Genomic DNA, 15246 nt, shown 5'->3' on the forward strand with positions numbered 1-15246 from the left:
CTACATTTATTGCATGCTGCTCAAGTCCAGTGCATTATTGTATCACATTGCTTAATAGGACAACCTCAAATACCTAATCATAGCACCAGATGTGAACCTGTGAAAACCTTCCATATTCACTGTTACCTACTTTAATGATGTTGCTCTGTTCCAAAGTGTTGCCTCTGGCCTCAGTGCATAGGATCAAGAGCGCACGTTATTTTTGCAAAATCCCCTTTCACTGATTGCAGAGCATGCAGGTTGCTACAAGCATTTCCTAGCTACAACTAGTGAATGCATTTTAAGCAATCCTAAAGGAACGGAATATCCGTTGCCGTGCTTTTAAGAGACAATGAGGGAGACAAAAGATATGGTGGGTAGACAGGACAGTGGAGTTCAGGCCATAATCATATAGTCCATGATCTTGCTAAATAGTGGAGCAGGCAAGAATGGACCAAACAAACGTAAGTTTGTAATGTATCCTATTATGTCCTCATGGCACCCCATTTCTCAGCACTTAACTGGGACTCATTTTTAAAGTGCATTGACTGTTATATAGGCAAGTCCAGTGACTGAACGCAGAGAGAAAATAGTATATTTGTCAGTTTTCCGCCATCAAACAATTTTGTTCACCCCAATAATGCACAAAAACATTTCCATTGTATCCTTAAACTATGTCTCTATTGCTGTGATTATAGAGTGAACCATCACTCTCTCCATGACTCACCAATGGTGGCTTTGGGGTGACTTTGTAATCTTGCAAAAGACCAATGGGATGCATCACATTTCGAAGTATTTAAACATTTTCATTGTAGTTCTGCGCAATTGATTGCCCGAATTCGGGCAAATTCAGTGGCGGGGGTGATGTGAGTGATGTGCTGTGGTACGGAAACCATTCTTCAACAGCTTGTTATTTAACATTGCAATCGCTTGCTCTTTATGAGAGTCTTGCTAATGCTTCACTGTTCTTAGAATTGCCATTGTTTGCATCACCTATAAAATATGAATGCCATGCAGCAAGGAAAGGATTATTGTGATTATTGGAACAGTGTTTGAGCACTAGGTGTACTTTTAAAAGGAAGCATGTTTAACTTGTATTGCCTGGCATAAAGTATTCTTGAAGACAAAAAACTAATTTTTAACTAAAAACACAAATTCTGCAATTCTGGATCCCCAGGTTTCTATCCTGGATGCCTTATATTTAAAAATAATCCTTCACTTTTTTCTACTAAAAGTCGATTTATTGAAGCAACATTAACTGGTTATATTTTTCTTGCAGAGAAAATGGGTGGGACTCTCCATTGGTCAGGAAGTGGAAGGTATGTATCCTTTTACTGCTTTATTAACACACTTTGCAATTGTGACGCAGAGATATGAACAATTTGTACTTATGAGTGAACGCAGTTTGGAAAGCATGAATATTGTCATGCCAGACACAGTGCTACGCAGCACTAAAATACGCACCCTCCACGAAAAGGCTTGGTTTAAAAGCAAATGGATAAAATATAGATATGACGAATGGGAAGAAAAGGAGCTCAGAGAGATATTCTCTTAAGAACTAACATGTTGCCAACTGGATGTGACTGGCCGTGATATTTAAGCATAATAAGTCATGGTTGGATGAATTTGTCACTGAAATTTAGTAAATACATAATTTATTCTGCCTAAGTATTTTTAAAAAAAGATAAAACTATGTATCCAGGTTGAGTGCGACGTCAATATATTTTATTGCAGATAGATTTACTTCAGTAAGGAATATTCCTAAATGTACAGAGTAGGTTACTGATCCTTCCATTTAGGGAAGCATGTAATAATGAAATATCGTGGTGTGGCAAATTATGCATCGTTCTAGACACAAAGTGAAAAGATTGGATCATATAATCGACCAACTGACCAACCATTAATTCTATTTTTTTGGCGGAACTGTTATCCTAACTGGATTGTGAAAAATCCTTCCACATGATTTTCCAAAAAGCATTTGATGATTCTGCTACTACTATGACTGTTATTGAATGTGTATTTGGCGGAGATTCAGGGAATCTGGGAATAGAATTTTTAAAATAGGTAGGAAGCAGCAGATATTTTCACGGGGGTTAGGTTAGGACAAGCAAGTATTGTTGATGCCCCAAAGATGATTGGACCTGTTGATAATTTATATTCGAGCCTCGGAGCCCCACGGAACTGGTCAAATTCACAAGTGTAGCCAATTAGAATCATAGAAGTTACAGTGCATGAGGCCATTCATCCCATCGAGTCTGCACCTGCCCTTGGAAAGAACACCCTATGTAAACAATATTAAAATTAGGAGTAACAGTTCGATTCAAGAGACAGCTTGAAGAATGCAAGATAAATTGAATCATATTTTGGTGTTGAAATAGTTGAGACTGAAATTTGAGAAGTCTAAGTTAGAGCTTCCAAAACAATTTCCCCATTGTGATCCAATTGGAACCTTGAAAATTGCCATGATCCCAGAGTCTGAGTCAGGAGGTGGTGGTGGGAGTGGGGACTGGGTTGTAGCTGAATGAGTGGGGAGGTGCTTAAACTGCTGGATTTTAAAGAAAAATAACACCTTTTTCACTGGCAAGAATCAGGCCTTAAAGATTGGTCAGTTAGGTCACGCACCCCCCTTCCCATTGTGGAAAAATACCCTGGGTATGATTTCAAGGGCCCTATTAGCACACTGAGCTCCACAGCAGCCATTGCGGACATGGAGCTCGTGATCCCAAAGTCCTGTGGGTCACTGTTCACTTTGAGAAGCCCTGGTTGAGGGCTTTTGGCAGATTTCATGCATTTTGGACACAGCACATGCAATTCTCTTCTAATAATAATAATCTTTATTAGTGTCGCAAGTAGGCTTCCATTAAAAATGCAATGAAGTTACCGCACAAAGCCCCTAGTCGCCACTTAGATTAAACATTTGGGCAGCAACAGTCATAGTTAGAATGGTGCCCTTTACAGCTTTGAATGTTGCAATGTCTCCCAATTGTTCCTGCAGCTTTTAAAAAATACGTTATTTAAGCTTTTTTCTCCTTTTGATTGAAAAATAAAATAGCCCTAAAAGACAACATAGAACATAGAACATAGAACAGTACAGCACAGCACAGAACAGGCCCTTCGGCCCTCAATGTTGTGCCGAGCCATGATCACCCTACTCAACCCACGTATCCACCCTATACCCGTAACCCAACAACCCCCTCCTTAACCTTACTTTTATTAGGACACTACGGGCAATTTAGCATGGCCAATCCACCTAACCCGCACATCTTTGGACTGTGGGAGGAAACCGGAGCACCCGGAGGAAACCCACGCACACAGGGGGAGGACGTGCAGACTCCACACAGACAGTGACCCAGCCGGGACCCTGGAGCTGTGAAGCATTTATGCTAACCACCATGCTACCCTGCTGCCCCAACATTATATATAATTATGATGTATTAGTCTACTGCTATCTTGACCGTTGATTTTTGAAGTAATTTACACTCCCCTAATACTTTACTATTATCTAAATTTGTAGGACTGCATTTGGTTTCACTCTTGTCTATCCTGTTGTCACAGTGGTATCTCTTCCTAAAATCACTTCAGGAAGTCCTTGAGGATCTATTTTTGGCCGGCTCCTCATCTATATGTTCATCTTTCATGAAATCATCTGTAAACATGAGATCAACTCTCATATGCTTGCAGGCTGACACAGTTCTATTATTTTCTCACTGCACTACCCCTCTGCTATGAGACTGTTTATATCAGATATCTATTCTCTGAGCTGCATCAAAAATATTTGAAAACCAAAGCCATTTGCTTTATCCCCTGCTACAAACTTCATGACATTCCCGGCAACTCCAGCCCCTCCTGGGCCACCGCTACAGGCTGAACTAAAGTGTGATGGTCTCTTTCCCACCCACTGGCCTATTTCTGTGACCTTGACCTCTTACGGACTATTCTCTTCACCGTACAATAATAATAAGAAGAAACTTTATTAGTGTCACAAGTCGGCTTACTTTAACACTGCAATGAAGTTACTGTGAAAATCCCCTAGTCGCCACACTCCGGCGCCTATTCGGGTTTACACGGGGAATTCAGAATGTCCAATTCACCCTACAAGCATGTCTTTTGGGACTTGTGGGAGAAACCGGAGCACCCGGAGGAAACACACACGCACACATGGAGAGAACATGCAGACTCCACACAGACAGTGACCCAAGCCGGGAATTGAGCCCCGGTCCCTGGCGCTGTGAAGCAACAGAGCTAACCACTGTACTACCGTGCCGCCCAATTGTCGGCTGTGCCTTCATCTGCCTAAATCATGTACTTAAGGTAATCCTCACTCTCAATGTAGGCTGTAGAAATAGTGGCAGATGAATAATCTTTATCTAATCCCTACAGGCCTTACTCTCTGGAATTCCCTCAAGTGTCACCTTCACCATCATAAAACACATCACTCTGAGCAAGATTTTGGTTATGTCCCTTTTTAAAAAATAAATTTAGAGTACCCAATTATTTTTTTCCAATTAAGGGGCAATTTGTCATGGCCAACCGACCTATCCTGCATATCTTTGGATTGTGTGGGTGAGACCCATGCAGACATAGGGAGAATGTGCAAACTCCACACGGACAGTGACCCGGGGCCGGGATCGAACCCGGGTCCTTAGCGCCGCAGTGCTAACCACTGTGCCACGATGCCACCCTGGTCGTTTCCCCTTAAGGAACATAACATAAGAACCAAGGGGCAGCACGGTGGCCTAGTGGTTAGCACAACCGCCTCACGGCGCTGAGGTCCCAGGTTCGATCCCGGCTCTGGGTCACTGTCCGTGTGGAGTTTGCACATTCTCCCCGTGTCTGCGTGGGTTTCGCCCCCACAACCCAAAAATGTGCAGAGTAGGTGGATTGGCCACGCTAAATTGCCCCTTAATAGAAAAAAATAATTGGGTAATCTAAATTTATAAAAAAAAAAAAAAAAAAATAACATAAGAACCATGAGCAGGAGTAGGCAATTCAGCCCCTAGAGGCTAGCCCACCATTCAGTGCGAGCATGGTTGATCTCCTCTCTGGGCTCAACTCCATTTTCCTGCCCTTTCTCCTTAACCATTCAACCTATTACTAATTAAGAATCGATCTATCTCCTCTAATTAAGAATCTGTCGTCTCAAATTTATTCAAAATCCTGGTATCCACTGCACTCTGGGGTAGTGAATTCCACAGGTTCCTGACCCGTTGAGATGAGCAATTTCTTCTCATCTCTGTTTTAAATCTGCTACCCCGTATCCTAAAACTGTGAGCTCGCATTCTAGATTCCACCACAAGAGGAAGCACCCAGTCTACGCCTACTTTGTCAATACCTTTTGTAATCTTGTGTACCCCAATTAGATCTCCTCTCATTCTCTTAAATTCGAGAGAATATAGGCTAAACCGCTCAATCTCTTTTCATAAGGCGGACCTTTCATCTCTGGAATCAATCTAGTGAACCTCCTCTGAACTGCCTCTAATGCAACTACATCCCTCCACAAATAAGGAGACCAAAACTACACAGTATTCCAGGTGCGGTCTCACTAATGCCTTGTACAGTTGCAGCAACACCTCTTCTTTTATACTCTATCCTTTTGCTGTAAAGACCAAAATTCCATTTGCATTCCTTATTACCTGCTGTACCTGCATACTAGTATTCTGAGATTCTTATTCTGTCTTTGACTTGACATCCTTGTGAAATGCAATATTCTGTGTTAATCACATCTTGTTGTTATGCTGCTTTGGAAAACACAGGCTGCTACTTGATGCAGTCTTAACTATTGGATGCTCCAGACTCTGAAATTAGTTCAACGTGTTTATTGAACTATTAACACAGTTCCCAAATGAGTTTGACTCTCTGCTAATCTAACTGTAGTAACTCAGTCTAACTGTACCAGCTTGCTGTAAACCACGTGCTGGGGTGTGATGCTGCTGATCAACCCTGTCTAACTCTCTCAATGTTTGTCTATGGAAAGAGGCAGGGTGTGAGTGCCTCATCCCTTTTATAGTGTTTATGTCCTGCCCCCTTGTGGTGATGCCACCTCTGAGTGTCCTGACTGCCCATTGGTTGTGTCCTATTCTGAGTGTTCATTGGTTGCATGTTTTCATATCATGACACTTCTAAATGCATGTAGTTGTAGTCTGAAAAGACATACAAATTGTCAGGTACTCCCAAGACAGTAAAATATTTTTTCCCTACATGAAATTCACTCTGGTTGAGAAATGAGAAAACAAAATGGTGTATCCAGTATTGAGTTGAGTACGAGTACAGGCCACCAAGTGGCAAGTTATATAATGTGCAGTTTTAATTCCACTGCAGTTGTAGTTTCTGGCACTCCATTCTAGCATAGTACAGTGCAGTGTGGATCCAGTAGTGCTGAAAATGAAGTGTGTTACAATGGGGTAGTACTGTCTGCTTTTATAGCTGACGATTTGATCTATCATGTCATGGTAAACTGTAATTAAAAATGACTTTGCAAGCCATTGCGGAGATGAGCGGTGATAAATGCTAAATGTGGCATCTGCAGGTGTTTGCTGCTTTTCCATTATCTGCTTTGATTAAATGTAGTGAAATCTGCAAGACCCCTTCTTACTTAACATAGGGAGACAGCACCGGTCTGTGTTCACAGCAACAATGAATCCTGTACCCTTCATCCCAACAACGAGGGTTCAGTGACAGGCCGAGTAATGGTCTTGCCTGTTTGCATGTCCTTTCACAGCTGTCATCCACCAGCCCTTTATTGGCTGGTGTTGAGTGAAATTACATTTTCCTACTGTATCTTAAAGCTGTATCCGGTTATTATGTGGTGCTGGTGATGTGAGCTGCACCTCATTGACTAGGTCAACTTTTTTTTGGCTCTGGTCAGTCCTGTTGGTGGAGTGATGGTCAAATCTCCTTTTCTAATTAAGTCTTTGGATCTGGCCTCTTCAAAAAAAATCTCTTTGCTTGTCAGACATTTCTTCTCTTTCAGCCCACTGCCAGCCACCCCACCCCACCCATTAAATGTCAGTTTCTCATTGCTTATAAGATTTGTCAACAGGGCAGATTGTTCTCCGTAACGCATTAAAATAAAAGCCCTACATCATTACAGCTTAAACCTTTGTGCCATTGGCGCTGTGCAGCATTTGATTTTTCACCATTACACCTCTTGGGAAAAACATATTACTCAAAGTTAAACTCCATAATACCAGCAGGCACATGTGACAAATTGAAGAAAAGGGTGCAGTGTTTCAAGATGTACCAAATATTGGTTGAGATGATGGACTGTTTGTTCCAATCCCTATAAGGCGGAATTTGCAAGGTTGAGTCAGCTGTATAGAATCACAGAATTTACAGTGCAGAAGGAGGCCATTCCTCCTTTACAGGGATTCTCGACGTTAACTCTGGTTCACACGAAGATTCACAACTTCCAGTCAGGTATAGGCCTCCTGATTGAAACCTAACCATAGCTAATAAGCATTCTATGCTGAGCATCACTGGGAGAAAGCATTAAGTATAACAATGATCCAGCAGAGGGCAGCAGAGCTACTGATCAGCTGTTCTGGGGAAATTTGCATACGTGCAGTGCGGTCAGCCTAATTTGAAGGGGAACCTGCGAAGGAGACCCAAGGAGTTTGAGTGAAGGCAAGCATCCAGCAGAAGGCAGCAGAGCAGAGTTACTGATCAGCTGTTCTGGGGAAATTTGCATACATGCAATGCGGTCAGCCTAATTTGAAGGTGGTTTGTGGAGGGGCTGTTGTCAAGTGACAGTTAAACCCGAAACACTTCGTCAGTGTTTCCCACCCTACCTCCTCCTCTAACCAAAAAAAAAACCACGGTTGTTGGGAAGCGGGAGCAGGGGCCTGTCGTGAAGGTGAGTGAGTGCCTTTAAATTTGCTTACCTTTCAGCGGGAGCAGGGTTTGAGGGAATATCAGGTAAGCTCTTCCCTTCTTTTTCTTTTTCTTGTTTTTTTTAAAATCTAGAGGTGATGTCAGGGAAGGCAATACAATGCTCCTCCTGCAGAATGTTTGAGGTGAGGGACGCCGTCAGTGTCCCTGCTGATTTCATCTGTGGGAAGTGCACCCAACTCCAGCTCCTCAAAAACCGTGTTAGGGACCTGGAGCTTGAGCTGGATGAACTTCGGATCATTCGGGAGGCAGAGGGGGTCATAGATAGGAGCTTCAGGGAAGTAGTTACACCAAAGACTGGAGATAGATGGGTAACTGTAAGAGGGACTGGGAAGAAGCAGTCAGTGCAGGGACCCCCTGCGGTCGTTCCCCTGAGTAACAAGTATACCGTTTTGGATACTTGTGGGGGGGGACGACTTACCAAGGATAAGCCATGGGGTACGGGCCTCTGGCACGGAGTCTGTCCCTGTTGCTCAGAAGGGAAGGGGGGAAAGGAGTAGAACATTAGTAATTGGGGACTCAATAGTCAGGGGCACAGATCGGAGATTTTGTGGGAGCGAGAGAGACTCACGTTTGGTATGTTGCCTCCCAGGTGCAAGGGTACGTGATGTCTCGGATCGTGTTTTCCGGGTCCTTAAGGGGGAGGGGGAGCAGCCCCAAGTCGTAGTCCACATTGGCACTAACGACATAGGTAGGAAAGGGGACAAGGATGTCAGGCAGGCCTTTAGGGAGCTAGGATGGAAGCTCAGAGCGAGAACAGAGTTGTTATCTCTGGGTTGTTGCCCGTGCCACGTGATAGTGAGATGAGGAATAGGGAGAGAGAGCAATTAAACACGTGGCTACAGGGATGGTGCAGGCGGGAGGGATTCAGATTTCTGGATAACCGGGGCTCTTTCTGGGGAAGGTGGGACCTCTATAGACAGGATGGTCTACATCTGAACCTGAGGGGCACCAATATCCTGGGGGGGAGATTTGTTAGTGCTCTTTGGGGGGGGTTTAAACTAATTCAGCAGGGGCATGGAAACCTGGATTGTAGTTTTGGGGTACGGGAGATTGAGAGTATAGAGGTCAGGAGCACAGATTTGACTTTGCAGGAGGGTGCCAGTGTTCAGGTAGGTGGTTTGAAGTGTGTCTACTTCAATGCCAGGAGTATACGAAATAAGGTAGGGGAACTGGCAGCATGGGTTGGTACCTGGGACTTCGATGTTGTGGCCATTTCAGAGACATGGATAGAGCAGGGACAGGAATGGTTGATGCAGGTTCCGGGGTTTAGGTGTTTTAGTAAGCTCAGAAAAGGGGGCAAAAGAGGGGGAGCTGTGGCGCTGCTAGTCAAGGACAGTATTACGGTGGCGGAAAGGATGCTAGATGGGGACTCTTCTTCCGAGGTAGTATGGGCTGAGGTTAGAAACAGGAAAGGAGAGGTCACCCTGTTGGGAGTTTTCTATAGGCCACCTAATAGTTCTAGGGATGTAGAGGAAAGGATGGCGAAGATGATTCTGGAAAAGAGCGAAAGTAATAGGGTAGTTGTTATGGGAGACTTTAACTTTCCAAATATTGACTGGAAAAGATATAGTTCGAGTACATTAGATGGGTCGTTCTTTGTACAATGTGTGCAGGAGGGTTTCCTGACACAATATGTTGACAGGCCAACAAGAGGCGAGGCCACACTGGATTTGGTTTTGGGTAATGAACCAGGCCAGGTGTTAGATCTGGAAGTAGGTGAGCACTTTGGAGACAGTGACCACAATTCGGTGACCTTTACGTTAGTGATGGAAAGGGATAAGTATACCCCGCAGGGCAAGAGTTATAGCTGGGGGAAGGGCAATTATGATGCCATTAGACATGACTTAGGATGTGTAGGTTGGAGAAGTAGGCTGCAAGGGTTGGGCACACTGGATATGTGGAGCTTGTTCAAGGAACAGCTATTGCATGTTCTTGATAAGTACGTACCAGTCAGGCAGGGAGGAAGGGGTCGAGCGAGGGAACCGTGGTTTACCAAAGAAGTGGAATCTCTTGTTAAGAGGAAGAAGGAGGCCTATGTGAAGATGAGGCGTGAAGTTTCAGTTGGGGCGCTTGATAGTTACAAGGAAGCGAGGAAGGATCTAAAGAGAGAGCTAAGACGAGCAAGGGGGGGACATGAGAAGTCTTTGGCAGGTAGGATCAAGGAAAACCCAAAAGCTTTCTATAGGTATGTCAGGAATAAAAGAATGACTAGGGTAAGAGTAGGGCCAGTCAAGGACAGTGGTGGGAAGTTGTGTGTGGAGGCTGAGGAGATAAGCGAGATACTAAATGAATACTTTTCGTCAGTATTCACTCAGGAAAAAGATAATATTGTGGAGGAGAATGCTGAGACCCAGGCTATTAGAATAGATGGCATTGAGGTGCGTAGGGAAGAAGTGTTGGCAATTCTGGACAAGGTGAAAATAGATAAGTCCCCGGGGCCTGATGGGATTTATCCTAGGATTCTCTGGGAAGCCAGGGAAGAGATTGCTGAGCCTTTGGCTTTGATTTTTAGGTCATCATTGGCTACAGGAATAGTGCCAGAGGACTGGAGGATAGCAAATGTGGTCCCTTTGTTCAAGAAGGGGAGTAGAGATAACCCCAGTAACTATAGGCCGGTGAGCCTAACGTCTGTGGTGGGTAAAGTCTTGGAGAGGAATATAAAAGATACGATTTATAATCATCTAGATAGGAATAATATGATTAGGGATAGTCAGCATGGTTTTGTGAAGGGTAGGTCATGCCTCACAAACCTTATCGAGTTCTTACAGAAGGTGACTGAACAGGTAGATGAGGGTAGAGCAGTTGATGTGGTGTATATGGATTTCAGTAAAGCGTTTGATAAGGTTCCCCACGGTCGGCTATTGCAGAAAATACGGAGGCTGGGGATTGAGGGTGATTTAGAGATGTGGATCAGAAATTGGCTAGTTGAAAGAAGACAGAGAGTGGTAGTTGATGGGAAATGTTCAGAATGGAGTTCAGTTACGAGTGGCGTACCACAAGGATCTGTTCTGGGGCCGTTGCTGTTTGTCATTTTTATAAATGACCTAGAGGAGGGCGCAGAAGGATGGGTGAGTAAATTTGCAGACGACACTAAAGTCGGTGGAGTTGTAGACAGTGCGGAAGGATGTTGCAGGTTACAGAGGGACATAGATAAGCTGCAGAGCTGGGCTGAGAGGTGGCAAATGGAGTTTAATGTGGAGAAGTGTGAGGTGATTCACTTTGGAAAGAATAACAGGAATGCGGAATATTTGGCTAATGGTAAAATTCTTGGTAGTGTGGATGAGCAGAGGGATCTCGGTGTCCATGTACATAGATCCCTGAAAGTTGCCACCCAGGTTGATAGGGTTGTGAAGAAGGCCTATGGTGTGTTGGCCTTTATTGGTAGAGGGATTGAGTTCCGGAGCCATGAGGTCATGTTGCAGTTGTACAAAACTCTAGTACGGCCGCATTTGGAGTATTGCGTACAGTCCTGGTCGCCTCATTATAGGAAGGACGTGGAAGCTTTGGAACGGGTGCAGAGGAGATTTACCAGGATGTTGCCTGGTATGGAGGGAAAATCTTATGAGGAAAGGCTGATGGACTTGAGGTTGTTTTCGTTAGAGAGAAGAAGGTTAAGAGGTGACTTAATAGAGGCATACAAAATGATCAGAGGGTTAGATAGGGTGGACAGCGAGAGCCTTCTCCTGCTGATGGAGGTGGCTAGCACGAGGGGACATAGCCTTAAATTGAGGGGTAATAGATATAGGACAGATGTCAGAGGTGGGTTTTTTACGCAAAGAGTGGTGAGGCCGTGGAATGCCCTACCTGCAAAAGTAGTGAACTCGCCAACATTGAGGGCATTTAAAAGTTTATTGGATAAGCATATGGATGATAAGGGCATAGTGTAGGTTAGATGGCCTTTAGTTTTTTTCCATGTCGGTGCAACATCGAGGGCCGAAGGGCCTTTACTGCGCTGTATCGTTCTATAATAGCACAGAGTTAGGAACTTCAATATTGTTCACCATGAACTGCTCACTAGCACCATCACTGAGAGGACAGAGTTCCAAAGGTCATAGCCACCAGGGCGGATAGACATGAGCCAACACGAAGGAACCACCTGACATTAACTAACAACCGGCCCTAAGCCCACATCCCAACCTATCCCCACACCTCCACCCTAACCTAACCGTTTTGGACACTAAGGGCAATTTTGCATAGCCAATCCACCTAGCCTGCACATCTTTGGACTGTGGGAGGAAACTGGAGCACCTGGAGGAAACCCACGCAGACACAGGGAGAACGTGCAGACTCCGCACAGACAGTGACCCAAACCGGGAATCGAACCTGGGACCCTGGAGCTGTGAAGCAACTGTGCTATCCACCGTACTACTGTGCTGCTCTTGTCTGCCTATCATGTCCGAATTCGATGTCTGAGTCAAGCTAGTGGTCTGACAAGTTTCATTTCCTGTCATATGAAGCCCAGGCAGAGAGTGGATAACAGTGAACCAGATGAGATTTTACACTGACTCCGTGCTCACTATTGTTCAAGGTTTTCATTTCTAGACTTAATATTTTTAGTGGGATATGAATTTTGGTTTCTTGATCACTTGTACAGAAATAAGTCATTCAAGTGCATTAAATAACTTACACTGTGATTTTAAATTTATAAAAGACCGTTATATCAGACAGTTATTTTGGAACAGATAGACAAGTTAAGAGCTATTTCCCACAGGATTGATAGCACAGTTTAACAATAAAAGCTTTTGAGTCAATTAGCTCTGCAGCAAATTAAAAAAAAAAGAAAGATTTTTCTTGAATGCAATGGAATGACGGATAGTTTTGTGGTTTGGGTGTACTCTTAAATGGAAATTAATTTATGCTATCTTAACCATGGACTCTTCCAGAATAATTGGATATTCCATATAGTCATCAGATTTAAGTTGTGGCTAACTTCTGATTAAGTAAATGCAGAAATTCTACCCTCACTTTAAATGCTATCCTGGAGTGAAGGATGGAGAAACAGCATGTGCAAATTGGTTAAGATGTACAAAGGATAGTGGTAAATCAAGCCTTCACACCAGTGCAGTGAGTTATGATCCAGAATATATCAATCTTGCCCACGAACCGAATATTGGCACAAACCCAAGTCTTTCCAGAACTCGAAGAGGTACCTCCACTTCTCCCGATCAAAGGCCTTCTCTGCATCCATGGAGATGATTACTTCAGGTATCTCCTCCTTGGATAGGGATATGACCACATAACAGTTGCCTAATATTGGCCGAAATTGCTACAGAGCGCTCCTATGGCAGTGTCCAGACAAACACGGTGAGCCCAAACTACTTCTGACTGCACAGGGGCACAAGACAGGGATGCTCGTTGTCCTCATTGCTGTTCGCTCTGGCGATTGACCCTCTGGCCATCACGTTTAGGTCATTAAAGGGGTGGCGATGCATTAAAACAGGGAGCATAGATAATCCCTCTATGTGGGTGATCTGCTGCTCTACGTGGCTGACCCCCTAGCCAGCATGGGAGATCTTCCCGGTGGACCTCAGGGTAGGGGGAGTGGAATTAAGGGCACTGCCGTTCAAGCTAGCATGAACGGAGTTTAGATACTTGGGGATCCAGGTAGCAAATGACTGAGCCCGGCTGCACAAATTGAACTTGGCCAGCTTGGTGGAGGGGATGAGGGAGGACCTGAGGAGATGGAATGCACTCCCGCTCTCCCTGGTGAGAGTGCAGACAATCAAAATGAACATCCTGCCAAGATTGTTATGTGTTTTGATCGCTTCCAATCTTCCTCCCCAGATCCTTCGCTAAAGTGGATAAATTAATTTTGGCCTTTGTGTGGACAGGAAAGGCACCTAGGATTCATAGAGCCGTCCTGCAAAGGAGACAGCAGTTGGGAGGTCTAGCATAGCCAAACCTAATGTTTTACTATTGGGCGGCGATCATTGAAAGGGTGTGGGATGGCTTAGGGAACTGGGGTCGGAGTGGGTGCAGATGGAGGAGGCCTCATGTAGGATCGTCCTTGCGAGTGCTGGTTACTGCCCCTCCTCTGATCTTGCCGGCCAGTTTCGCGACATGCCCAGCAGTTGTGGCATCACTGAGAATCTGGAACCAATTCAGGCTATATTGCAAATTGGGGGGCATGTCCGTTTTGGCTCCAATATGCGGTAACTACAGATTTGTCCGTCATGGATGGATGCAACATACAAAATGTGGATGAGGAGGGGGATCGAGAGGTTCAGGGACCTGTAAGTGGATGGTAGGTTTGCGGGATTGGAGGAGCTGATGGAGAAATTTCAACTCCTGAGAGGGAGCACGTTTAGATACCTGCAGATACGGGGCCACCTTCGCAAGGGGGTCTCTGGGTTCCCCCGGCTGCCGAAACCTACACTACTGGATGGGATGTTATCTCCGGATGAATTGGGAGCAAGGAAGACATCAAATATATACGGGTGGTTGCTGGAAGAAGTAAGGGCACCATTGGAGGATAGGTGCCTAAGGGGGCCGGCGAATCCCTCCCATATGTTCTAGCCCTGCCCAAAATTGACCGCGTTCTGGACCTCGTTCTTCAAGGCCATGTTTGAAATCATGGGCGTTGGGATGGAGCCATGTCCCCTGGTGGCAGTATTTGGTGTATCAGATTTGCCGGTGCTGCTTGAGGGTGGGGGGGGGGGGGGGGGGGGGGGGGGGCTATGACTTGGCCTTATCTTCCTGATAGCCCGTTGTGGAATTCTACTTGGATGGAGTTTGGTAGCACCACATAGGGCCTCTGGCTGGCTTGGCAGAATTGCTACGGTCGGAAAAAATTAAATATGGCACCAGAGGGTCACAGGAAGGGTTCTGCTCCAAGTGGGAGCAGTTCATTGCAGTCTTTAAGGACCTGTCTTCCAGAAAGTTGTGCAAGTAAATTCTGTAGTAAGTTTTAAAAGGGAAGTAGATATATACTTCTCGAAAACATAAATTGCAGGGTTGTTGGGTAAGAACCAGGAAGTGGGATGAATTGTGTAGAGCCAGCACTGGCAGGATGAGCTGACAGGCCATCTACTGAGCTGTATCATGCGACGATTTGATATACCCCTTGAAGATTATGTTACCCTGAGGTAATGTTGTGTTGAGTAACTGACTAGCAGGCTGTAGTTCGCTTTCTGCATCACGAGCACTGGGTTTACATTTTAAAAATATATTCCCTTATGTTTCTCCAACCTGCACTGCCAAAAGTAATATAATTAGGAACAAATGGGCTAAATATAATTTACGCAAACAGGATCTTTGCATCTGATGCTATATTTGGCACATAATATAATCTAAAGGAGATTTCCGGTTCCCTTCGAGTACTCTCAACACTTTTTTGTTACTGGATGTCACGGATACACTGGCTTTAACTCTGTGACT

General features: G+C 44.7%; 1 protein-coding gene across 1 annotated transcript in view; it reads left to right on the forward strand.

Annotated features, from left to right (window-relative positions):
- Positions 1 to 15246, forward strand: part of LOC119953848 (vesicle-fusing ATPase) — a 303368-nt gene that overhangs the window by 72829 nt on the left and 215293 nt on the right. Inside the window, exon 4 of the mRNA XM_038778413.1 lies at positions 1259 to 1298. Coding sequence (XP_038634341.1) covers positions 1259 to 1298 — 40 coding nt within the window. The remainder of the gene's footprint in view (positions 1 to 1258; positions 1299 to 15246) is intronic.

Source organism: Scyliorhinus canicula, chromosome 19, assembly GCF_902713615.1.
Source record: "Scyliorhinus canicula chromosome 19, sScyCan1.1, whole genome shotgun sequence".
Taxonomy (NCBI): Eukaryota; Metazoa; Chordata; class Chondrichthyes; order Carcharhiniformes; family Scyliorhinidae; genus Scyliorhinus; species Scyliorhinus canicula.